General features: G+C 41.1%; 2 protein-coding genes across 7 annotated transcripts in view; one reads left to right on the forward strand and one right to left on the reverse strand.

Annotated features, from left to right (window-relative positions):
* The window catches only part of ZNF148 (zinc finger protein 148), a 41,943-nt gene extending 23,462 nt beyond the window's left edge, over positions 1–18,481 (reverse strand). Inside the window, exon 1 of one of the 4 annotated variants that reach the window (XM_039728958.1) lies at positions 18,447–18,481. The gene's annotated coding sequence lies outside the window, so the exon portion shown is untranslated. Of the gene's footprint in view, positions 1–17,755; positions 18,307–18,446 lie in introns of those variants that run through there. The other 3 variants (XM_039728873.1, XM_039729124.1, XM_039729211.1) reach the window with 3 other exon arrangements.
* A 117-nt stretch (positions 18,482–18,598) lies between these two features.
* LOC120496426 (proline-rich proteoglycan 2-like) lies at positions 18,599–22,119 on the forward strand. Of its 3 annotated transcripts, none has more exons than XM_039696874.1 (2): positions 18,599–19,030; positions 21,941–22,119. In XM_039696874.1, exons 1-2 carry the CDS (start codon positions 18,631–18,633, stop codon positions 21,958–21,960), a joined length of 420 nt encoding a protein of 139 aa, XP_039552808.1. In that variant the 5' UTR covers positions 18,599–18,630; the 3' UTR covers positions 21,961–22,119. The 3 variants fall into 3 exon arrangements, with proteins under 3 accessions (XP_039552808.1, XP_039552818.1, XP_039552800.1); XM_039696884.1 differs by lacking the exon at positions 21,941–22,119 and adding an exon at positions 19,177–19,905; XM_039696866.1 differs by lacking the exon at positions 21,941–22,119 and adding an exon at positions 19,220–19,905.
* Positions 22,120–26,994: the final 4,875 nt, after the last annotated feature.

Raw genomic sequence — 26,994 nt, forward strand, 5'->3', positions numbered from 1 at the left:
TAAAACTAAGTCAATTTCTTTAAAAAAAAAAAAAGAAAAAAACCTCACCACACACCACAACAAATAAAGTAAAAAGCTAATTCACACATCCTGATAGCAAGTCATGCCATACAACTCAAAAGTGAAAGAACATTTGCCCCTATTCTGTACCATGAGAGGTTCTAAACTTCCGAATACATCACAGAAAGGCTGACAGCCAGGATGGTCTGACCTCTCTCAGTTTCAAATACTTAAGAAGCACACCAAGGGAAGAAGCTTTTCAGCCAAATACTTTTTTTATTATTTTTAGTAAGCCTTGCTCTGCTGGAAATCAGGAGGACAGAGTCACCAAGCTAAATGTCTTTATATATGACAGTGTCATCAATCTTTTTAGCATTCTTCCTTCCTACATAACAAGTCCATTTTAGGGACCAAAACCATCCATGACAGGAGAAGAACATGGAAAAATTCTGTTCAGCACATTTATGCTTGTGATTTGTCCTTTTTTGTTCTCCTGTAATTCTAACATAAGTTTGAAATCATGCTTTTGATTTTTCTCAGTATCTGTCGTCAAGTACAGACAACAGTTTCTTAATGCCTTGAGTGAGCTCAGGTAGTGCTATGGGACAAACTGACTCCCAAATTAATCCATTTAGAGTAAGAGAATGTCTTCAAGGGAAAGTGTAGGTCTGGTATGCCATACAGCCACTTGCAGACATTATATAATCCATGAAGTATTTTTCAGATGTAACTGGGAAACCAAACTGATAGTTTCTCAGCAATAACACAAACAAACAAACAAAACCTGGCACAGCACTAAGGCTGTATTCTTCCCACCAATGCAGATCTCCCAGAAGCCTTGCAACAACATCATAAAATAATAATAATAAAGTGAGGATTAATTTATCATCTTTTTGGTTTGGAATATCCTGTGCCAAGTGAGAAAGGTGACAGAGAAGTGAAATTCTTAAGATTTGAAAAAGATGGTGCAAAACACCTAGGGTGGAGACTGATTCTTTTGGTAGAGCATTCTAAATATCTAGCTTGAAAGACAGACTTCAAGGAAAATATATATTTCCTCATTTCAGCCTTTATCTGAAGTCAACCCATACTCAGGGTACATCTCACACAGACTGTCATTCACTATGCTTTTGTTCCACACTACAGAAATACGACAGCATCAGGTCACTGCAGAGTCTCCAAAGGAATGACGTGGACAGGTACAAGAACACAGGAACTCAAGATGCTGAAACACATTCAAGAGAGAACAAAACAGCATCAAGTGTGAGAACATGGTGGCCCTAATCTGTCTGCTCAGGCCACTGGCAAGAACAGCACAGAAGGTTGTTCCACACGGAGGATGGTACTGCCACATCACTCTGAAATTAGGCAGGAATTGCGGAAATCCTGGATTTAAAGCTACTTCCTGGCAGGAAGCTAGGCAGGCTAAGAAGCCGAGTGTTAACCACACAGAAGAGCCTGCTGCTCTCACCAAGAGAGGCAGGAAGACTCCTGACATGCCAGACCTTGGGACAGCTGGTGAGATACAGCAGCTTCCCAGAAGACGGGCCAGCTGCGGGCTGGTATTCATGGGTCTCGCTGGCTCCCACAGTTGCAACGGATATGGAAACAGTTCTTTCTCACCCTGACTGGCAGGTTTAGCAGAGTCATGCAACTGAAAGCCCTCAAGTTGTCTTCCAGTCATGATCTTGAGTCATATCAGAAGTGGTGTAGTAAGTGCTCTGCTTATTAACCAAGTTTTCAAACACCTGGTGTTTCAAAGAAAAATAGTGAGAACTCATAGTGATAGGCTGGATATGAGAAGTGATAAAAAACAACGTAAGTTACATGACTTGAAGGTGATGTTTTAAAACAAAGAGGTAATGTTTTAAAACAAAGAACCACAAACAAAAACAGGCTATTAATCCAAGCAAGAGGCATCCCAAATGCAATTAATTCAGTGAAACACTTGTAATTTGTCAAGTGACACCTTTCAGCTCACATAAAAGGAATCCTATCATTGAAATTGAAGATGAGAAGTGTTCTTGGAAGAATGACAGTGTGATAAAGAAATTTAAGTTAAAAGCATTCAAACAAGAACACTTTACCAATCTGCAAAGACTAAATACATTTTTAAGTGCTAGATGCATTTCTGAAATAAAGATCAACTTACTTAGAGATTATCTCTAGGGAAGCTACAAAAATGCAAACCACATACACACACACAAGCAAACTTCTTGGCATGAGACACTGTTATCCCTGTCGCAGAGATGTTGTTCATGGAATTTCAGGAGTTCTATTAAGCTTCACCAACTAATATCTTGATTTTTCTTAGAGTATATAGTTCCTCTATAAACTGACAGAAAAAGAGCTGTCAACAAAACCTTTAAAGAACACGTTTTGCTTGGCAGAGGTTCTCCAAGCCTTTACTGCAGGCAAAGCATCTCACAAGAGACATCTGCAGGCAGAGCTCCCTGGGGAGGAGAGAGAGGAAGGGGAAGGACTGCCCACAAAAGGTCTCACAGGAGCCTGCCAGCACCTTCTGTTTTCACAGGGTGCTCCACAGCTGCCTGCAGCACATCCCCAGCCAGCGAAGCACATCGCTGCACTCAGAAACCGCTGCTGCACCAGAGCCTCCGGCTGCACTTCACAACTATTCATTTCAGGAGCCCTGACATCAGCTTTTCCAAAGACTTCTGCACTGAGCTGGAGAGCTGAGCAGTAAAGACAATATTCCCAATTAAAGAAACAACCACTTAAATGAAAACATGCTGCATGAAAAGCATGACAACATTTCAATTCAGAATCAAAAATAAAAATATCATCGAGAGAAAACATTAATTGATTCAAAAAGTCTGCTGGGATGGTGGCTGCTATGAAGCAGATGTGAACAGAGACCCCAAAGGAAAGCAGCAAAATTTGTAAGCCATCAGAGTTCAACACCTGGTCCAGCTCTTGTTCTTCACTTTCATTGATGGTAAGGGTTATTCTGTCTTCTCCCTTCTTTTCTTAAGCATGAAGTAAGGCATTATTTAATTTAATGAGCAAGTACTCAGAGATACTAATTGGGTTCACTTTAAAAATAAAATCTGTATTTGCAGAAACATGAATTCTGTAGGATTTAAAAGACTATTTATGACAGAGGAGAAAATAAAACATATTCAAGGATTAACAGCAGACACAAAAGCTGAAAATCATCTGCAGTTTAGAATCCATTTGTAGACCAGAATTAATGCTTTTGCTTTTTTGTTTTGAAGTAAGATGGACTTTTTGTATTTGTAAACGCTGTCCTGCGAAAAGCCTTTGTTGTTCCAGAACTTCTACTATTCCTTTTAAGAGTTAAAAAGCAGGATTAGCTGCTTTCTATATCCATAACCCACTCCACCCTGTCTCCTATACTATCTTTTCCCTACTTTTGCAAGGCAAAAAAGAAGGAAAGAAGGCTGAGAGAAACATTAAAGGAAAGTTGTTAAAATATAACTATTCTTCTGGTTTAAACCTGAGTTCCTTCTGAAGGACTGTAACAAAGACTTGAGACAGAAATGTGACTTTCACTCTAGCAATAAGCTCTCTTTGACCATGTTTTCCAAGATACAACAACCCAACCACAAGAGCCAGGATGCACAACAACAATTCTAACTTGCCTTTAGCAATCTAATACTGCTCTGATGCAAACTACATCCAAGATTCCCCTCCCAAAAGCTGACACTGTGCTCAGCCCAAGGGATTAAATGGTTTCAGGGTAACCTTACACTGGGAATAGCCTGATGACATTATTTTATCTCCACATTTTGGGAAGTGTGTTTTCATTAAAGACAAACAAAATTCCTAATGAGCAAATATCTGAAGCTACAGAACACGTACCTGAGCACTCCTCCCACATCCTTGCTTCAAGAGCTTTTGGGAGGAGGAGTACACCAGAGCCCCAAACTACAGAACATATAAAGGTTACTTGTGCAAAATGCACACGGAATAAACTTTTCAAAAGACAATCTGGGGAAACTCCTCAGCTTCTTAGGGCTCATCTCTATAAAATTATTTGCACTAAACTGTAAACTTAAATTAATGTAGTGTACATAAATCTATAAAACTCCCAAAATGAACATTCTTGTTCTAGTACAGAATTTTTTCCTCCTCTGTTTAGTGGAATAGTGAAATTCACTTTGGCAAGGTTTACTCTGAATTAAAAGTCAACCCCTCTATACTCAGAGCAGTTTACGGGCATGATTAGTAAAACCTTTCTAAACAGCCAAACTTCTGCAAAATCAACTGCAACTGATAGGCCATTCCAGGGGGACTTTTGGTGTGTTTTGTTAATTACCCAACTCTCAATGATATTGCAACAAACAATTCAATGTAGGGGGTACCTGCCCAAAGGGGAGTGTCTGCACCTCTCCCCCTTCAGACCTCCTTGTTGCCTACTCTGGGTTGAGCACAGCACTCTGCAGCTGAGAAGGGAGTTGGACAAAAACATTCCCACAGAAAAGCCCTGAGGTTTCGTTTGGATCAGTGGGACAGAGCAGGTGAGGATACAGGAGATGGGCAGGGAACAGGACAGTTTCTCCCAGGAGCCGTCAGTGGTTGGATCAGATTGAAGTGCATTGTGAAACTGCTCCACAAAGGCCACGTGCACACACAGATGAACACCTCAGAGCTGCCACCCAGACATACCCAACAGCTATGCCAAATTCACACCACGGGAAAAATGGCTATCTACAGTCTCAAATGCTTTCCTCTTGAAATAAAGTATAAAAGTCACCAATAATTCTACAACTCCTGATGCTAACGAGGAAAGAGATAGCAACAGGGCTCGACAGCATATTTAAAACTATTACTGTTTAAGCATTTCTGTGAATGAAACCACCACCAATGCAAACCCCTCCTAAAGGAAGAGAAAAAGTAGAAATGAACAGGTTCCTAACATCCACTTTAAATTCCTATCAAACCATGAAAAATGCTGACTATTCTCATCACATGAGAAAATATATTTAGTTGCACTATTAAAATATGGATGTAGTCCAATACAAAAGGAAACACAGCTAGCTTTCACAATATCAAAGGTTCAATTTTTACCATACCGCAGAAGCCTAGAGAGTAAACAATAATACCCTACTTAATGGTTCTAAATAAAGAACATTAAATAAAATTCTCTCTTATCCCTACTCAGAAAAATAACGCTCAGCTAAAAGAACGATTTTTAAATTAACACACAAGTATTTTTAAGAATCAATTAGAATGTGTTGACTTGCAAAAAGAAAGCAATCAAACATAAATCATCATCAAAAGGTTAACAGATCATAAAATCAACACATTCTAAAAGGTAACATATGATACACTCTTATGACTTGTTGCACAGTTATTTCTGAGTGCTCCATGTTGCTGAACACATGCCAGTGCAGGGCCTGACTCCACCAAGATTTACACTCATACTGAGCTGTGAATAGTCCTATTACAATCAACAGGATTACTCACAGAAAATCTCCTTATCGTGCATAAAATTATCCATGTGTGAAAATCTTTGTCACCTTTCTTATCCTGAAATCTGTATTCCATCATCACCAGCATAACCATAATTTAATATCAAATGTGCATATGGAAAAGCTTGTGATGCTGTATTTAAAAAGCCACAGTTCCATGTCAAAATCCACAGGGGTGTTTACCAGTGTCACAAACATACTTTAAATAGTCCAGAAATCACAGGCAATGCTACTTTTTATCAGGAAAAAAACATCCACTGGTTTTGTGACACTAAATTATAAACTACTAAATTACAGTTATTTTTTGCAAATTTATATGAGAATTTCTCCCACTGGATAGTTAACCTCAGAAGAACAATGCAGAGTTTCTTTCTTTGCACCATGAAACTTGGACACTCAAAAGTGCTCACTCTGATGAGGAATTCTGATGACATTTATACTGAGTAAAACAAACACTACACATAACTAAGGCTGCCTAGCATCTTCTAAGTAGCATTTTACAACTTCAGTCCAACTGGCGAAAATTTTGTGAAATTTCATCTATCTCATGCATGCCTCAAGCTGAAATTTTATAAAAATATTTCAGATAGTGTGTCAAATGGTTTTTTCATTCGGTTTTGACAACAGGTTTCTGTCTTCGCACCATGAAACTTGGACACTCAAAAGTGTTCACTCTAGGGACTTCTGATGACATTTATATTGAGTAAAACAAACACTACACATAACTAAGGCTGCCTAGCATCTTCTAAGTAGCATTTTACAACTTCAGTCCAACTGGCGAAAATTTTGTGAAATTTCATCTATCTCATGCATGCCTCAAGCTGAAATTTTATAAAAATATTTCAGATAGTGTGTCAAATGGTTTTTTCATTCGGTTTTGACAACAGTACAGTTCTATCACAAAGCTGAGCCAATCTAACAGCTAAGATCATTGAAAGGGGCAATCCCTCCCTCTTAACTCTGAGAATCCACCCTATCACTGACGCCTACTCTAATGCTCAGATTTTGAAAAATGTGATTTTTAAAATTTTTTACAAGCCCTTACACTCCTTGGGCCTCCCAACTTCTTTACTATCTGCAAGTATCTGTGAAGCATCCCTACTCATCACAAGCACTATGCTAGTGCTGCTTTACAGAACAACCTGCTGCTGCTCTCAAATTGGCCCTAACACCAAAGGTCTGTAAAAGTGTGTGCATTTGTTCCTTCTTCTTGGTGGATAAAGAATGGGCTGGATGGTTGCACTCAGAGAGTTGTGGTTCCCAAAGACACCAAGTTCCCGAAGACACCAAGTGGTGGATGCCCTGAAGGGAAGGGATGTCATCCAGAGGGACCCTGACAGGCTGGAGAGATGGGCCTGTGTGAAATTCATGAAGTTCAACAAGGCTGCAAATGAGACAGGGCAATCCCAAGCACAAATACTGGTGCTGTACATTTTTAAAAGACAAATATCATAAATATATGTGCGTGTGTGTGTGTGTGTGTATATATATATATATACACATACATATGTGGTTTTCTACAGCACACTAAGGCGAATGCTCCATAAAAATATGTGAAACTAGTCAGACAGATTATAATATCCTTGCTCTGCTTGTTACAAGTGTCAAAACACGCGTGAGTCACAGAGCGCATGAAAAGAAAGCTGTGACCATTTAGACAGTTGAACCCTACCTTGCCAAATAAGATCAAGCCCTTTCTACAATTTTTTTTTAAAAATAGGTGATCAATAATTATATTTGGCACATTTTCTGGCTGCTTATTCTGACACATTTGGGTCAGATTTACCCAAAATGCTGAGTACTCAGGGCTGCAATTACGTCATTTATAGCACTACGTTAAAAATACAAAGATGAATGCAATGCTGCTATTTTAATTTTTAAAAAAGCTCTTAAAGAGCTCAATGGATATCCACACCAAACACAAATTTTCATCTAGCTCACAGGCACCAATTCTACAGCCATAAAAAAAGAAAGATCCATTTCCTCTCCCTGAGGCATAGTAAAATACTTGTAACAACAAGCAATATTCAATATAGGTCACAAGGGTGAACTAATCAGGTTGTGGTGCTCTTGTTCCTGCAGCCTCAGGGAGAAGGCAGCACACCTCAGATAGAAAGGTAAACCTGCACCAGTGACTGAGAAAACTGCTGTGAGAAGCTGGGCAAGAGGGGTCTGGCCTCCCAGGACCTAACACTGAGCAGAAAGCCAAACCAGCAGAAGGTTTCCAACTAACATGGAGCAGCCACTTTGGTGAAGAATCATCAGAGGATGGGGCATGACAATGTGAGACTGCCATCAAGAAATGGTAATCACAACAGTAAGACTCTGAAAAGAGAAACATTGTTTACCACCATGATGTAACAGAACTAGGAGAGATTTGGCTTCTTTTTGCAGCTCTGCCGCTGCTTTTGGGGCAAATCTGTTATCTTGGCAAATCACTCCCCCTCCCATCTTTTCACTTCTTGTCTCTGTATCAGGTGCAGTGATCTACCGAGAATTTAGGTGTGAAACGAGTAGCAGACATTATCTCTGAGGGCCTCACAAGCCTACTGATAACTATTAGAGAAATTTCACACAGAAATATATTCATTCTGCCTTCAGAGCAGGACTAAGCAGAGCACAATAAGAAAACACGTTACGCAAAAAGAAGAAAGCAAAGTACAGAGCAGCTGTTTATCCAATTCATGGACAGTCAAAAAGGTAGGGGCTTTGGGGTTCATATATCATGAAATAATATGCCATAATATTGAGATGCAATATATTAATAATATAAGGAGGATGGTAAAATTAAGTGGCACAGGTAAAGCTCAATGCTGCAATTTTAAGGCTTGCATACTTGACTTACACCTAAAATTGCTCTTTTAAAACCGCGCTTTTCTTGTAATATCTTTACTTCAGCTTCAATGTTTTCTAAAAGGCCATCTACATGTACTAAAGAAAAACAGAAATTATAGAAAAATTCAAGACAATTACTTAATACATCCACATAGGTGAAATAACATTGGACAATAAGCCAATGGAAGTATAAGCAAGAAGGTTTTGCTCAAAAAACTTGGAAGTTAGCTGCAAAAGCCATCTTAAGAGATTCTGGAAGACATTCCTAAATTACATACATGACAGCACAAGGAAAACTTAGAGGAAAAAAAACTAAAGTATTCTAAACCATAGGTGAGAAGGCCATGAATAACAACAATACAGATCTTACAGAGCACAGGTGATAGCTCTAGCTCTTACTTCAGCACTCGACGTTATTTCAACATGGGCTCTCAGGTTGTGAAAGCAATGCAAGTATTTTAGAATACAGGAACCATTCTCCTAAGTTCCAATTTCAACTTTAGCACATCACCATGCACAGAGCAGGCATTTTTCCCCCAGCTTCATTTCAACAAACCTATTCAGGGTAAGATTACATTCTGTGCAACATCTCAAAACAAATTCTACAAAATGTGCTTGGCTCTCTCTAGATCAACTTTCCACCAAGCAATGAAGATTTTCTCATCTCATTCTTCTCCAGAGGAAGCACTGTCATACCTCAGTGTAACTTCATTTTTAATGGATATTTACTTCATTTCAGCTGTGTTTCAAACACACCCTTCATCTGTCTACACACAGAACAGAAACTCAATTAATCCAGTTAATCCAAAACACGACAGAATGAATACCTCTCTAGCAAAAGATTCTTTCCAGACAGACCAAGCAAATCCTATGCTTTCTGTACTGCTTTTCAATTACCACAGTCTTACCTTCAGGGGCCAAAAGTCTGGGCCAGGAGACCTGAAAGAGCCTAAAGCTCAAAGACATAGATCTCGACTCACTGCTCCACTCTTCAAACTCTATAGGTTTATCCTACCTATTAAAAAAAGGCCTTTTAGCAACCTACCTATTCCATAAGACTAATACACCTGGCAACTAAAAATTAAGTATCTACTTCATATTTGCTAACATAAACACAAGGCAACACACATGCAATATAGTCAATGGAATAAATAAGCCCATATATTAATCTCATCAGGTAAGAAAAAGAATCACAGAATGCTCATGACATTTCCAAAAAGCATTTGGACCCCTCAGAGATGGCAGCTCTGGAATATAAAACCAGTGCAGTGACGAGGATTTAGGGATCACTAGAAGCAGCATCTCAACCTGTATACCCAGGTGGTAGCCCTTTCTTTCCTTTAAAGCATGACAAAAATCAAGGATCAGAGGATGTTGTGATGCTACATTAGGGAGAGCACTGACCAACACTGAGCCAGAAAAAGAAAATCTATCACTGCTCTTCAAATATTCAAGCAGTTACAAACTGGGCACCAAGGAGCAATTTTCATCAGTGGAATTAGGGATTGCTGTGGCATCAACAGCACTCTGTTACAGCATCAGAACAGTATCAAGCACCTTCATCAGGAATAAACAGAAGATTCAGCACATAAACTGACATGTGTTAGTATTTAAAGATAGTACGAAATCAGCCAGAGGAGGCAGGAGTAGAAATAAACTCTAAAATCATGGAAATGAGCAATCAGGTCACTTTCTCAAAACCCCTCTTGGAACACAAGCATGTTACAGCCCATGTACGTTTGCCAAGACAACAAAGAAGGTTTTTTTAAGAGTATACTCATCTCCAGTTAGGATTTTTTTTTCCACACTGTTGCAGCAAATCCACCACCTCCCTACTGCTAACCAACACTTGTGGTCAGATCAAATCAACTAAGAACTTTTCCTATCCCACTTACATAAAATTCCAGAATTGTAAATCAGCCTCTTTTAATTCATTTTTAATCTCAATGACCCTCACTTCAAAAAAAAAAAAAAAAAAAAAGGCAAATCAAGTACTAAATCCAGTCTGCTTCTGCAGTGTATCCTCTTCAAAAGACTATCCACCACCTCAGCAAGAACTTCCAGGTAACTCTTTCCCTTGACACTTCAAAAATGGTATGAACAAGGAATCCCACTGACTTCTACCACATACCCCAAGGTGATTTTTCCTCATTACAGTTTTAAATTTCTCAAACAATTTTCAGGCACTTAAGCCCATTTTCAGAGTGAGGCAAGCCAAAACATGAGACGTCTAGAAACTATTTTATAACAGCAATAATAACACAGATATCCTGGCCCATTAGCTAACACTGAAAATAATCCAAAAAATAAAACACAGACTTCTCAGGATTGTGCCTTCTTGAATAAAAAGGTTGTGGAAATTGGATCCTACCTCAATGACTTTGGTGCCCTGCAGCTAATTCTCACTAATTAAGTCCTAGAATACACTAAAACAGGAATTCGGAATGATTAGAAGATATGATATATAACAACTCCTGTAATTACTAGGAATAAAAATCTTGAAGATTTTTGATGCCATTAACTCACAAACCAATAATTAAGGGCTACCATTCCAAACAGGTCTGAAATTTTTGAGAACCCAGAGTCAAACAACTTCATGATGAAGCCAAGTCATAGTAAAACACATTCAGCGTAATCCTATTATTAAGCAAGCATGAAACGAATCTGTAAAGCCAGAAAATATTCTGACAGCATCTGGATGAAAGAAAAATTCAGCATATTCTGCCTTTATGGACTGCTTTCCAGACACTGGTTCCTCATCCATCCATGCTGAGAGTCTCACACTGATGCAGCTGCACTCACCCAGGTTCCCTCAATGCAAAGATGTGTTCCACAGGTAACAGGACAACAATTTGTAACAGAATCCTAGAATGGTTTGGCTCAGTGGGGACCTTAAAGATCACCTAGATCCAAACCCTCTGCCAGGGCAGGCACACCTTCCACTAGACCAGGTTGCTCAGGGCCCCATGCAGCCTGGCCTTGAATACTGACAGGAATGGGGCATCCACAGCTTCTCTGGGCAACCTCTTCCAGTGTCTCACCACTCTCACAGCCAAAATTTCTTCCTAATAGCTACTCTAAACATACCCTGTTTCAGTTCATTACCCCTTGTCCTAACACTGTTTGTCTAAGTACCCAAGACAGAAGCACCAGAGCCAAGACTTCTCTGCTGAACTTGTGTCCAACCAGATGTTGGAAATGAAGAGCTGCCTAAAGTTACAGCAAATTTTATGCACATAAGATGTAACTACAACAGATTCCATTTTTTCTGCACATACAGCCACACTCTCATCACCATCACAACAGCAGAAAGCCCCCTGCCTGTCCTGTGACCTACAAGGAATGTAATCCAGGGGTGACATAAAGGCACACTAGACAGTAAAACACAAGATCATGCAAAGAATTGACAGATTAAGTTTTCTGTCAGTTTGTCCTTTTACATCTCTGTTCCTTGGAAAGTGACAGTAAACTCTCAGTTAAAGCTGCACTACATTGGATCCAATGTAGTGTATGTAACACTGTGATTCCTAACAGGCACCAGCTGAACATGCCTGGTTTGCATGATCTACTTTTAACTGTCAGATTCAGACAACAAGCCCACTGGTTTTGTCTACAAATTGCCACCTACTTCACATCTTCCAGCAAAATACTGTGACAACTGGATGATCATCCTCTGTGTGCTCCTCTTCTATAAACTCTACTTTAATTTCCCTCTCAGTAACTTAATTTTATCATTGGTGATCAAAAAAAACAAATTTCAAATACAAATAAAAATTCTTTTCTACAAGTCATTTAAAAAGACAACTTCATCATCTCTACCAGGAAAAAACAACACTAAAGTCAAGCAGCTTTTCCTTACTTCATTATACCCCATAACAATACAAGCTTTCCTGCTCCTCAGAACACAATCACATAACTTTGACATCTTTTTGCTGACTCAGACAAAAACTCATCACAAAATATAACTGTCAGATTCACCAGTGACAGAGGAAGCTCCTGAGAACCACAGCCTAATAAAGCTTTCCTCCTTGAAGGATGACAGCAGTCTTTCCCATATGAAAGATTCATTTTTATTTGATATTGTTAAAGCAATATTCACTCAGGGCACCTTCACACTAGACTTCATTTTCAAGAAAACCAGTTATAAGGTCAAAACAGAAGTTGAGAACCAATATTTCATGGGCATGTCTGGAAAATCTGCAAGTGATTTTGGTAAAATAATTGTATCACATGTTGGTACCCTGAAGATTAACCACCTCCTTCTCCAGTTGATCTACAGTGGTCAATAGAAAAACTTTCTTCAAAGTAAGCAGTGCAAGACTACTCTGGCAAAAAGGAGTTGGTTGAGTTTACCAATCTATCATGAAGAACTTCTTTGTTAAAAGAAACTTTACAGACACAAAAGAGAACATGTCTTAAATTTATGTATATAGTTACTGTTGCATCAAGAACTGCTCAGTGCTATAAATGACCCAACTTAAAAGCCTGGCAATTGTCATTCATCTCACATATAATTTATTTGATAGAGACTGACACGTAACAGTGACCTATGTTAGAAACAACTGCATGCATGTGGTCAAAACCAGAGAAGAATCATGCCTCAGGAGATGATAATTTCCTTCAGAGTACTCCTATTTGAGACACTCTGAAATCATCCACTGAATCTGGAAATTCTGACTGTTATAATGCCTACAGACTAAAAAAATCACCCATGGATCCTGAGAAATAAATATATTTCTTGGCTTACATACTCACTTTGCTTCCTCTTCCCTGCCTTTACAAAACTGAAGAATGTCTGCAGTGCAATTCTAAAGATCACTTGTTGAAAGCAAGCCTGGAGAGTTTTCAGTGCCCACGGAAACCTGCAGGAACCCAGTGTATTTCGAAACTGCTTCCTTGCTTTGCCCCTTCCCAGTGACATCCCAGGCACTAAAACACACTGCTTCTTGTTTGGCAAAATAAACTTCACTTTATGATGAAGATTCTCATTCTCCAGGACTAGAGCTTTAGGCACCATAAATACATGCTACTAGAGTCTTGCACATACATCTGCATGCACACACACTTTTTAGGAGCATTATCACCATTTCCTTGATTCAAATGCAACAGAAAAAGAAAAATCTGATAAATTTTCAGGGCAATCACATAGCAGTTAATATTCAGAGAATGTTAAAAGTTGGGTTTTCCCTTTCCTTAAATACTGCTAGTGATCATATGACTATGACACATCTGCACAGCATCAATATTTCTCACTTCACCTCTTGCACTAAGGTAACATGACCTGGTCATGATGTTACTGGCATTGTAAACCTCTCTAATGAAGTCTTTTATATGCATGGTGGGGTGCATAAGTAACAAAAGTTAATAGAGCCTTTATGGGAGATTATTACAAAAACATTTAAGACAGTTGTACAAGTTTTTATGAATGGGTATCTTTTAACCTTGCAGATGCAGCTGCCATTTGAAACTATTTTAGAGCAGAAGGCTCTATCAGTCACATAGCTGAACTCACACAGATATCACAACAGCCTTACACATGAGTAATATCACATGTTATATCAAGAAATTGATTTATGGACATTTTACAGGCACCTTGATTTTTGGTTTTGGTTTTTATGTTGGATTTTTTGGGTTTTTTCCAGTGCAAGAGATCTAGACAGTTTATATTTGATAGGCTGTTCATGAATTATAGTCTACTGCTGTTTGCAGGTTGGAACTTCTTCCCACACAGATTTCATTTTATCATCAGACTGTTTAATTCTGCGCTTATAAAAATGTCATCCTAGTCATAAGGGAAGAATTAGACAGCACTGTCTTAAGATTTTCTGCACATACCGTGACAAGATGCAGATACTGTGATACTAATATGCCAGCAGAGTGTATCAGTTCCAGGATCAGGCCAATACACATGCTGTTATTGAGCTATGGCTTGCTGGTTTCAGAAGTGCAATGAAATAATAAAATAATATAACCTAGTAATACATTAACTACATTACAGTATTCACAGTGCTACCCCCTGATATCATAGCCTGGAATACACTAACACACTGATAATATCCTAAGAGTATATTAAAATTATTTTGGAGCAAAAGCAGTACCAGCTTCTATATTATCTCCCAAAATAACATTCTAAGAGTGTGAAAGAAGTTATCAGGAGACTCTAACCCTTCTGCATGTTGTGGATTGCACAGTCTTTCTAAAAGACAGTGAATTTCCCCTTGGGACACACTTATGATCAAGTTTTGTGAGAACATATTACAGGTTTTTTCCAAGTATTTTATCCAACATGATGAATGACATACAAAAAATATCTCTATATGGAGTCAGGGGAAGATAATTTAATCACATATAATATTTGAATACTCACATATGTTATTGTATTTTAATTTGTACAATAAATTGTAAGTTAAATAGTTTTAAATTTTATCACTTGTGTAGTTTATGGAATTACTGCTGATGTAGAAAACATTCTGTTCTATGCAGATTAAAAAATGTATATTTAAAATGTATATAAAGAACCAGCTAATGAGCTAAACAGATGGGGTTGTGTATTTAACTTCACTGGAAAGTACTGAAATAAAGTAACTAACAGCATTTGTGCAAATGAAAATAAATCTCATGAAAATCTGAATGGATTTTCCTTTGTTAGACAGAAATTTGTGCTTGGCATATAACTACATATTATAGCCAATGGCTGTGGTTTGCTGACACGTCCTGTCAATAGCTATGTCTCAGCTGTTAAAAAACAATAAGTTTGTACTTTTAACTCAATACTAGTACAAGGGTTTCTGCACAGATACCAATTTACAGAACTGAAAAAAGGAAAAAATGCATGAATCTCAGTACTGCAAGAAATATAATTTTCCCAAAAGTACTTCTTTCAAAAAAACCTAAACTAATTAAAGTGCAACTTAATCACAGTACTGATCATTTACATAAGCCCTGCAACCTGACAGAAGCAGACACCCATGTCTGGTTACATCCATGAAACCTTTCTGGGACCACTTTTGTCTTTAAACACTCAGTTATGCAGATCAGACTGCAAGCTGAAGGCCTGAATCTATTTCATCATAAATGATGCTGGTTTGAAAGGCAGCTATCATTAAACTGCCAGGCAAAGGCAGAGGAAGTACTTATTTTAAATAAAACCTATCTATTTCTCTGTTAGATCCATTTAAGAGCCTTCAAAGTAAAAAAATATTTCCACTGGTGCTTACTTTTCAATGCTTGTGCCATTCATTTAACACAGAAGACATGTTAAGTTTGGACAAGAAAACTGGATGCTTCATTCCATATTCAGGGTAACAGCAGTATCTTAATTTATAAAAGACATTACCAGTGCTACTATTTCTTATTTAACTTCTGCTATTTCACAGAGAAAAATGTATTTTATATTAGAGCCAAAATTAAATCAAACTTAATCCCAAATTATGCTAAACACTTAAAGGGGTTTTGATAGATTAAGGCCCACTCCATCAAGCTGCTCCCTACAGACAGGTCTCCATTTGTAAGAGCCCACACAGCAATCCTCACTGGAGAAGAACTGCAGAAATTCCAGTCACAAAAAAATCACAAATGTCTTGCAGCAGACACAAAAACCAAACCCACCATGTTTCCCCCCAAATTACTAGAATACAAACACTTCCTCCCCATTAGTACATTTTTAAATGTTTAACCTAAATCCATCTACTAACAACTGATACCCTGAGCTCCACTATTTGCAAGTCTATATTACTGAACCTGTGGTGCAAAGAACATATCTAGAAGTGAGATAAACTCTTTAAGATGAACCATCACCATATTTCACTAGAGTAATATATTATTAGCATTCTGACAGTTCAACTCTAACATTACTGGTACACAGAAACTCTCAGAGGGAAGTACGAACTTCCAACCTCAATGGTTTTACACCAACTGTATTTAGAACATCTCCACGCTCCACAGTGCTTCAAATCCTCATACAAATAAACTTGTACACACTCAGAGGGAAAACCACCATTTGAAAAACTACATAACAATACTCCCAAAGCATATATTCCTTCAGGTGAACAATTCAGCCTGCAAAATAACTTTTCACATTCTGAATAATTCTTCTCCCTTTTTTAAAGTCACTGTGGTTGTTCAATTAGCTACTTACCCACTTAACAGTTTGATCTCATGATCCATAGTATTAGGGATTTTTCCATAAACAAAATATGTTTGCAATACAGTAGGCATGAAGCACACATGGACAGGACAGAGTAACAGAAGCATAGGTTACATACACATCTGTGCTCCCAGGTCTCAGCCTGAGGAGCAAAGACAGAAGGACACATGCACACAGCAGTCTAAATGCAAGAGATCATCCTCATCTTTTTCAGCTTTCTTCATTTATACCAGCTCACTGATTTAAGTACAGGTATGCTTGAAGAAGAGGGGCATGCAGACATCCAGCAAAAATATAAAGAAAACACTTTTGGAAACTGAACACACACATACATTCAGTTGCATATTCATGAGGAAAGGCCATGACAAGAGTTTTCAGGAAACTGCAACTGAAATTGAATTTTGTTTTCCTAAATTACTGCAGCAAGAGCAGGCTTTGCTGGTCTCTCCTGTGAATGTGTCTGTACCAAGAGGCTGCAGATCCCACGAGATGCACAGGAAAGCAGGCCTCACATGCTCCAGAACATCCGGTGCAGCCACAACTCCTGCAGATGACAGCTGTCACTGGACAATGCACAAACCCAAACACTGCAAGGGAACACCGAAAAACCAACATGGCCTGAAGGTATGCAAACTTTCCACACAGCAGGATAGATGGTAAGTCTCAATCAGGCCACTGGTTTATCTGGACTGAATTTGAGAAAACAGGATAAGAACACCTGCAAAAATTGATGCAGGGTAGTACACTTTTTCTACTTCTTCCATTCACAAGGCATATTGACCAACATCATGGAGAATGGCTACAAAATTTATACCACTTACAATAACGAAATTGGATATGGGCACTCCAAAATGTTGAAGCATGATGGGTGGGCCCATGTATATATTCCTGGCAAGCTTGTAAAGTACTACTGACATTTGCAAATAAGCACAGAAATAAACAAGCAACTGAGATCCTATTCAAAAGAAAAAACACAGTCCTCTGTCATTTGTCCTGTCCAGTGGCAAAGATGCTGCTCATCAGGACTGGCATCTCTCCCATCTACAACTTCTTGGACCAGAATGTCACGTGTATGCAGACAGAGATAGGTCATGCTCCAAGCAGACTTTCAAAGCAAGACTAAAGTTGTGATCACTGGATTCCACACATCCACTTTTTTTTTAAAATCATTCTGCAAAATCTCTCACAGCTGCCCTAAACAGTTTACAAAAACAAAGTGATCAGAGAGATGATTTATGTTTGCATTTATGATTATGTTTGCAACATAAATGTCTTCCCTTTCCATGAGCCAGCTTAATGCAGACGTTGCTGCACTCACCCCAGCTGAGGTTTGGCAGGAATCGGGGGAGGAATGATGTTGATGAGTGAAAGTGTTTGAAGCCCAACTAATTTCTCTTCAACTCCTACTGGTCCCCCCTGCTCTCCCAAGCCACTTCCAGCCTGGCACTTGTTAGCAGCTCCCGGCGCTGGGGAAAAGAGGTGCCGTGCAAAAGCTTCCTCCGAGCAGCTGAGAGGAGACTCTGAGAAGGTTATGCAGAAATAAAACCAAACGAAATGACTGTTCGCAGGTCGGCACGCTTCACCTATCTTACACCGGGAACAATGGAGAGGAGGGCAGCGGGAGGATACGGCCCGGCAGGACGGGGCCGGCGGGACGCGCTGTCCGTCCGTCCGTCCGTCAGCTCTTTGTCCGTCTGTCAGGCAGCCCCGCTGGCCCCATCCCCGCCGCCCCGGTGCGGCCTGCGCGGCCCCGCGGCTCCCGGCCGGGGAGCGGACGGAGCGGGAGCAGCGGGAGCAGCGGGCGGAGGGCGCCCGCCGCCTCTTCATCCCCGGCTCCCCGCCGGCCTCTCCGCGCCGGGGCCAAGCGCGGCCCATGCGGGACGCAGCGCGCCGCGGCCCCCCCTTCCCTTCCTTCCCTCCTTCCCCTCCCTGTCCTCCTCCTCCTCCCGCCCTCCCTCCGCGCACCGAACGGCCCCGACCGGCCCCGGCTCGCTCCCGCCGGCACTTACCGGCCGCAGAGCTGCGAGGAGAAGGCGGCCGGGCCGGGCCGGGCCGGGGCGCGGCGGCGCTTTCCTGCTGCTCCGCCGAGCGTCCGCGGGCGGTGACAGCGACACCCGGCCAGAGCGCCGCGCGCGCGCTGCACCACGGGAAACGCGCCCGGAGGACCGGCGGGACGGGAGGAGGAGGAGGAGGATGGGGATGACGGCGATGGGGAAGCGAGCCGGGAGCCGGGAGCCTGGAGCCGCGCCGGGGCTGCGGCGGCTGCCGGGGCGGGCGGTGCCGGGTTACGCGCGGGTCAGGAGGCCGCCGCGGCCGTGGGAGCGCTGCCCGCGCCGGCCCCGGGCGGAGGCGGGGCGGGAGAGACCCTTCGGGCATCGGCCCCGGCGGGGGCGGCCCCCGAGCCCCTCGGTGCCCGGGCGGCCGCTTAAAGCGCAGCAGGGCCGCCCGGGGCAGAGGAGGCCGGAGCGGCCGCCACGGGAGAAGGCTCAGCTGCTACAGAAGTGCTGTGGTTGGAAGGGACCCCTGGAGATCATCCCGACCGACTCCCCCCGGGCAGGGCCGGCTGGAGCAGGTGACACGGGAACGCGTCCAGGTGGGTTTGGAATGTCCCCGAAGAGGGAGATTCCACGGCCGCCCTGGGCAGCCTGTTCCGGGGCTCTGCCACCCTCAGTGGAGAGGAGCAAAGCCTGATCTGGTTCCCCACTGGTGGTGCTTCCCTGGGGTGAGGCCCCACCGCAGACTGACAGTGCCACTGCACACACGGTGTCCCTCGGGCTCTCAGGGCCTCCAGATCCGTCTGAAAGTCCCACCATGAGTTTTCTGCGCTGTAATCTCCATTATCGTGATGTTCGCCATGACCCTGCACAATAAATTATTTGGGGAACTGCTAGAGGCCAAATCTTAAAACCCAACGCCGTCCCTGGACTAGCTCTCCACCCAGACTGGCTGCACCTCTGCAGCCTGGGCTGTGGCACGGTGTCACTTGCACCTCTCAGCTTCACCTCTTCCAGGGGTTACCAACTTTTCCACGTTTCTCTAAATAAAGTCTTTCACCCAGCAACGCACTTAAACACGTGCGTACCTCAATTGCTCTGTGTCATTTGCGTATAATTAAGCATGTGCTTAAGTGCTCTGCTGGATTGAAGCCAAGATCTGCATAAGCTCTGTTGGGTAAAATTTACCAGCTTCGCTGGGCTTAGCTCTGTGACTCATTCAATCAGCAGAAGCCCAAAGCTTTTTGCTACAAGCTTAGTTATTCCCAGGCTGTCCTACAGGATCACCCTGTCTCCGTGATGAGGCTTGTGTCCTTCACTCAGGTGCTGTGAGAGGTGAGAAGCATCTGCCTGGTGAGTCAGCTGGACTGTAGGGTTTCGAGTTCCTTCAGCCAGGTGCATTAATAAGGTTCTGCACCCTCGCGCAGGTCAGAGGTTGTGCCATCAAGTTACAGTGCAAGAAATTGCATTAAGAAGAGAGTGTTAATGGCACCAGACCCTGAAGAAGGGCTGCCCTGACTTTTTGCAATATGTGCATTTCAAAATGATGGTGTCGAGTACTCCATCTCTATGAGCAGAGGAAGGGGTTAATAAAATGTAGCTACATTCCATGCAGTCCTCAACAATTTTACACAAATACAAGAAGTGTCATTAACCTGCTTATTGAATAAAATGGGAAACTTTCATTTTCAAAGAGTTTTAGAAACTGAGGGAAGACATACATTTGTTCAGCTTTGATTTTTTTTTTCCTTCAAAGACAGTTAACTTGGTGACTTTACTCATTTTTCCCTGTCAAAAAAAAATATCTTTTGAATTGCATTAAGTCTGAGTCAGAAAGCTCAGCACTAAAACCTTATTTTAAAACACACTGAGGAATTAAAGCTTTCTGCAGGGTGAGCAGAAGTCTTTCTCCAAGGACACATCAATTGGAACCTGCTTTTCAAAATATCTGTTTGGCAATTAACAGTGTAACACGAAGAAGAAAGACTGCCTTGTATTTAATGCAAAATAGTAAGACTCAGCATATTTGAGTGCTGTTCATTACTCTCTTATCATTCTTCTATAACCTTAATCAAGACATGTTCCAATTTTCAAATGACAGTTTGGGTTAGGGTGCAGGTTTTTGTGTTGTTTCAAGAGGAATTAAGCACATATAAATTGTCAAGTTCAGTAAGAACCTACAGTGCTTTTTTCATCTGGAAGTCCCCTGCACCAGGGCAGAGTGGTGAAGGGACACATCAGCCCCTGGACCTCTCCCTCACATATTTTCAAATGATGGCACTTCCTCACCAAGTCACCCAGCTGTGGTACTAAGAGGAATTAAGCACGTATAAATTGTCAAGTTCAGTAAGAATCTTACAGTGCTTTGTTCATCTGGAAGTCCCCTGCACCAGGGCAGAGTGGTGAAGGGACACATCAGCCCCTGGACCTCTCCCTCACATATTTTCAAATGATGGCACTTCCTCACCAAGTCACCCAGCTGTGGTACAGATGTTCATATTGTTCATTCATATGTTTGGACACATATTTAATACTGTGCTGTTTATTTATTAATATCAGTATTTTCACATTGCAAAATAGAAATATATAAACTCAGTAGCTTGAGAAGCTTAAAGAAGCATTTGCATTTTGACCTATATTTTTTTCCTTACACTGCTCTGTAAATAGCAGAAAAACTCTGCTTTTCCCTGGGTAAAATAATTAATAGTCTTTAATATAGTCTTTCCTCTCCCTTCTGAATTCCAAGAGTTTCCCACCTATGAGAAACCCTCTAAAAGGCAATGTGTATGCAGCACGGAGCACAGTACCCTTCAGTTTTAAGAGGGCTAAATACTGGAAAGTAAAAAGCACTTCACCCTCCTTCCTTTTATTTTTTATTTTCTTCTCTTTTCTGTATAAATCTAGAAACAAAAAAAAAAAATAGGAAGCACAAGTAGTTTATGTATTAAAAAGTGGCTTTGGGGAATCACTGGGGAATACATGTGTGTTAAAAGGTCTTAACCAGGAAGCAGCTTCAGAAGTAACTGCACACATCAAGCAGAACCAACACATTTGGACCTCCTGCAAGAAAAACTCAAGGAATTAATTCAGAAATTTATGCATCAAGCCAGTGACTTCTACTGAAGTAGCTGTTGACCTGGAGAGATCAAGTCTGGGAATTTGAGAGAGAAGTCCACCAGTTATGTGGACTTTTAAGCTGGCCTCATAGCATTGCTCTCAAATTTATGCCTTTGTATTTGTCTGCATTCATCAAGCCTGAGCTTCTAATTATTAGCTATCAGGTTTAAGGACTGTGTATCAAGCTTTTTAACTCTGTTCTCCAGGTCTTGCTTTATCCTTGTAACTCTTTATAATTCCCCTTCCCATTTTTCAAAAATTTATTTTTGTTTGTTTGAAAATACTGTTAGGGTGGCCTACAGCTTATCATGTAGACCACAGACAGGTAAAACAACAAACATCAAGTGCAGCTTCTTTTCACCCACCCACATCCCCTGTTTGCTGTGCCTTAGGAATGAGTCCAGTGGTGTGACCGGTCCGACTCTGTCCAGGCTGAAGTTCCCTGCTGCTTCTCTGTCCTTTGTCATGTAAAACAAGGATACAGCATTTCCATCTTGTCCCCTTGCCCCTGCAGATGTCACAACTCACTGTTAACAGTCTCATTCCTTCCAACACATACGGTTGGCTTCACTTGAGCAAAAAAATAAAGATCTGTTGGACTGTTTATGTCTGTTTGTGGTTACAGGATCAGGCCAAAGGAAATGTGCAAAACAATCTGCACTTCAGCAATCAGTGTTTTTACTGACTGTTTTATAATGATGCTAAGTCTTGAAAAAACAGACTGAAGAGGATCAGTGAAGAGTTCATGTCAGTAGTTTACATACAGACAGCACTGCTTGAAAAACATTTCATGTTCTCAAAAGAAGGTATTTGCAAACAGAAAGTTCTAATCCAAGGTAAATCCAAGAGAAAGTGTGAGGTGTTAGGGTGTGGACAGACACAATTCATCTTCCCAAACAATGCTAAACCCACCTTTTTTGTACTTGTGGACTCATCAAACAGTAGAAGTTCACAGCTTTGGTGGAAGATGAGAGTAACTTGACTTTCAGAGATTACAGGTGTGTTCTCTGCACCCCACTCCCATTATTCTTCTTCACTTTCTCTCCTCCCCTCCTTCCTTGTCCACAAAGGTCACTGGTTGGTAGCCAGTATGTGTCAGTGACAGAATGCATGGTGCTTTAGAAATGCCTTGGTGAATGCCTGACATTTCAGCAGTGGATTCAATCAGGGAACAGTTGCTACTGAAAGCTAGAAAATCACTTTCCATCCATTTTTTCAATTGGAATATTTCACCAGGGCTTTAACTAGCACACATATTCAATGCAGAAATGTAATGAGTCCATTGTCTGAGCATCCACTCACATTGACTGTAAATTGCTTCTCTTCATTTCAGCATCCCTGGTGGAATTTGTGTTTTAATTATTTAATGTTTTTTATAGCAAGCTTTCAATTCATGATCCCACATAAGCCTGACAATAGTCTGCCTTGCCCTATATTGCTGGCAGATCAGGAATCAATGACAATGCCACAGAGTGGCACAGTGTGCTCGTCCTGACATTACTGATGCACGGAAATGTGGTGGCATGCAATGGCTCAGAACACCTGGGCATCTGGTGTTTGCAAACAAAAATAATTCCTTACGGTCAATATTGGTTAGAGGGTGCATGCAAGTCACCCAGATCTTTTCCTTATTCCCAGAATCTTTTCTGTTTGCAGGAGAGCAATGTTCCACTTCCACCTGAGCCATGAAGAATTCTTCAAATCAGATTAGTTTCTAATGTCACAAACATGCCTGGCCTGACTCAGTCATTTATTTTGTGATAACACAGCAGCCTGAAGTACTTTAAGACTTGAGGTCAAGACAGCACAAAAATCCCAGAAAAAAAAAAAAAAGAGAAGTTTGATGAGAGACATACCTGTCTGAAAAAAGAAAGATAGCAAGGCAGCATCAGTCAGAGGGGGATTGTGTAGACACGAGACATTCAGATATCTGTAATACGTCTGGCTTGGTCCCACCTGGCATTCCTGTAAAATTAGCATTATAAATCTCTAGACTAAAAGAGAGGATGTTTAATGTCCCATGCTGAGATGTCTAATAGACAGAAAAAGCAACAAAAATGATGATAATGCAGCTCTTGCCTAACACAAATTGTCAGATGACACGAGACAGAACTTAAAGGACCCATTTCTCTGCCTTAAAACACAAGTTATAAGTAGAGCAGGAAACCATCTACTCTTAACTTAGATTGGCAGCCTACCTAAGACATTTAAGTTGAATTAACTGCAGATAGGAAAGCAAGAGGGCCTTAAACCCCAGTGTGAACACTTTAGGATTAAGCTTTTCAGAAATAAATGTAAAGGAAGTGAGGGATATTCTATCTGTAAAAGAGAGAACATCCACACAGGGATTTGGTGGGCTTTAACTGTTGCAATTTAATGTCACACTCTTACTTAATTCATCTTAATCTTTCCCATGTGTCTGTCCCACTGCAGCTGAGTTCTTTAATTTGAAATATTATAGTGGATCTAATTTGAAAGACAGCATTAGCTGAACCATTAGCTAAAGGCTCGTCGGGGTGGGGAGGTTACTCAGGGATGAGTAACCAGCTACTTGGTACCTACTTTGTGCCAATGCTCTTGGTTTACTCTATCCTGTTGTAGGCTGCATCACACCACCTTGCATGTGCTCAGAGTTTGTGCAAGCCAAGAACAGCATTTTAAATTCAGATTCACATCTCTTTACAAGTCTAACATTGACCTGATTAAAAGCCAGAGGAAAGATGTGCAGGGCAGGTAGGACACCAGGCTCTGATGCAGTGGCAAGGATGGGAGATTGATACCAAACAAAAGTTCAAACACAAAAACACATATTTAAGCTTATTTATTTATATTTATATTTATATATGTATGTCTATAGAGGCAGGGGTCTCGGAACTAGATGACATTTAAGGTCTTTTCCTACCCAAACCACTCTATAATTCCATATATTTAAGCCCAAGAAGTTGTACATTCCCAGGGTTACAAAGATCAAGCCATTATGCCAAATGGGATGTTTCCATACATTGTTTGAGCTAACAAACAATATATGGAATTGCTAGCAGAGTATAGAAATCTGAGTCTGTGAAAGCCAGTAAAATGTCTAATTTAGTTGGCAGTGAAGGAAGACCACAAATGATCCTTGAAGACCAGGGAGAGATTCTAAAAGGCTGGAATTGGAACTCCGTAAGCTAATTGCTCAACACAGAAATAAAATAAAATAAAATAAAATAAAAACAAAAGGAAGAGTTTTGGGTTTTGTGTAAAAACATAATAAAAATCGTAATGTTGCCCTCCCATTACTGGTTTTCTCTGGCACTATGCTCAAAAACTGTGTCAAAATAAGGGTATATTGGAGCAAGACAGGCTATTAACCATTCTCCAAATTACATAGAGCCTGTTTGTGACTGTCAGAAGTTGAACTGACTGGGCTGCCGTAAATTTATGAAGTTAATTAGGCCCCAGTGGGGACTAAGCAAAACCTCAGAGGCCTCCAAAAATGCCAGATGAACGGACAACACAACGGCCAACAAAGTTCATTGTGTCTGCATGAAGCTCTGAATTTAGAAGAAAAGGCAAACTGCTAAGATCCATTACAAATGACAAATGGCCAAGGTACACCTAAAGAAGGGAGGCCTTGACAGGGAAAGGCAAGAAGGTAAAGTTGTTGGTAAGTTGTTTTCTGATGTGCCTTTCTCATAAAATGGGAAGTGAACTGGATGAAACCTGTCATAAGGCCAAAGCAAGCAGATTAAATGCTACTTGAAAGTAGTGATGACTGATTTTTCTTTCAAAACACAAGGATGCATTGAATGGAGTTGATTAGGACTTGTACCAGACTATTCAACAGGAGGAAGAGGACGGGTAAATTTTCAAATTGTACCAAGCAGGTCCAGGTCCAGCCTCCTCTGGATGAAGATGGAGAAGACAATGGAGTTCAGCTCAGTAAGGATGGAGAAAAGACCTGAGTCTATGGCTGTGCTAAAGGACAGCAGTATTGCAGAAGGTGGTTCAGTAGGGCAGTGCAGCTGTTCACAAGCTGGACATCAGCTGATGTGCACATCATGCTGTCAGGTGTGACCTGGCTTAAACCTCGTGGGACACAAGGGAATCACTCCCATTCAGTCTGCAAGGACAGCTGAGAGTTCAGCTGGGCAGGAAAGATATGGCCCAGTTGGAAAGGTCAGTAGGAATGCCAAGAGGTCTGACCCAAAATGCACATGTTCCCAAGGAGAATGCCAAAGGGGAAACATGATGTGGGTCTTCAAACATGTAAGAGGACATCACACAGCCAAGTGAAGAAAGCTGGTTTCCCTGCCCTTGGGAGGTATGTAAGACATAAATTTTTCCCTTTAGGTTAGCTATTTTTCTGTTTTTCTAATAGCAAAGGTCACAAACCACTGGAATGGCCTGTGGGGTTGTGGAGTCAATAGAGGTCTTTAGAAGTAGTTTGCACAAATAAGCCATGAATGCTTGAAGAAGTAACCTAGATCACAGCCTTTGCCACCAGGTGCCACCCAGCTTTGGTTTTTGTGTGCAGATAAAGTAAGCAAACAGCTAAAATAGGCTGAAGAACAATAAAAAGATACGGTATCTTGATATAGATCTGTGGTACAACTTCAAGCAGACTGCTGTGGTCCAGCCATCTCCAACCATCTCAGAGACTGGGAACTTCAGAGGATTCAAAAAGCAACAGGTAGGATCAAGGGTATGGCAATTCCCAAAAGACTGAAATTATTTGGATTATTATCTTCAGAGAAAAGCAAGTGAGACAGAATAAAAGTACATGAAGTAATGTCTGGTATAAAAAAAAATCAACAAAGAAAGAGTACAAGAGATGGGGAACTTCTCTGCTATGGCACATCCAAAGCATTGGTGCTAAACCCAAAAGGATTCTGAAGGAAAATGTCTTGCCAGCATGGGTACCTGAGGCACCTGCAAGGCTATAAAGAAGTCTGATTCCTCCTGCTTGGCATCAGCCCTTTGCACCATACCCTGTGGTTGTACCACACTCTGTCACAGAATGGGCATGAAATGGGCAAATCAGACAAAAATCTGAAGTTTCAGATATTGCTCTTTTTAAAAACAGCAAAGGGGGCAAAAAGCCAGGACTGCTTGTTTCCAAGGGGATGCTGTTTATCCTGCTAAGCTGGGGCTGGCTGGCCATGCCTGCTTATCACTGAAAGAACAGAAGAAAAGTCTGTTCCAAGCACTATGTGTTAAATTTATCACATGTCCTGAGCCAAAAACACTGCTTAGCCCCAAAGCAGTAACTTGAACAGACTTTGTAAAGTCTTGGCCTCGTTGTCATTTAAGAGAACTCGGTGTGTGTGAAGGAGGTGCCTCTGTGTGTCTGGTTTATCCAATAACGAGCAAACAGTGACAGAGGATCTCCAATCCCCATGACAGCACTGACTACCTAAAAACAGAAGGGCAAAGGTCTTCAGTGCTAAGTCTTACCCAAAGTTAA

This window comes from Passer montanus, unplaced genomic scaffold (genome assembly GCF_014805655.1).
Source record: "Passer montanus isolate IOZ18808 unplaced genomic scaffold, ASM1480565v1 scaffold1, whole genome shotgun sequence".
In the NCBI taxonomy this organism is placed as follows: domain Eukaryota; kingdom Metazoa; phylum Chordata; class Aves; order Passeriformes; family Passeridae; genus Passer; species Passer montanus.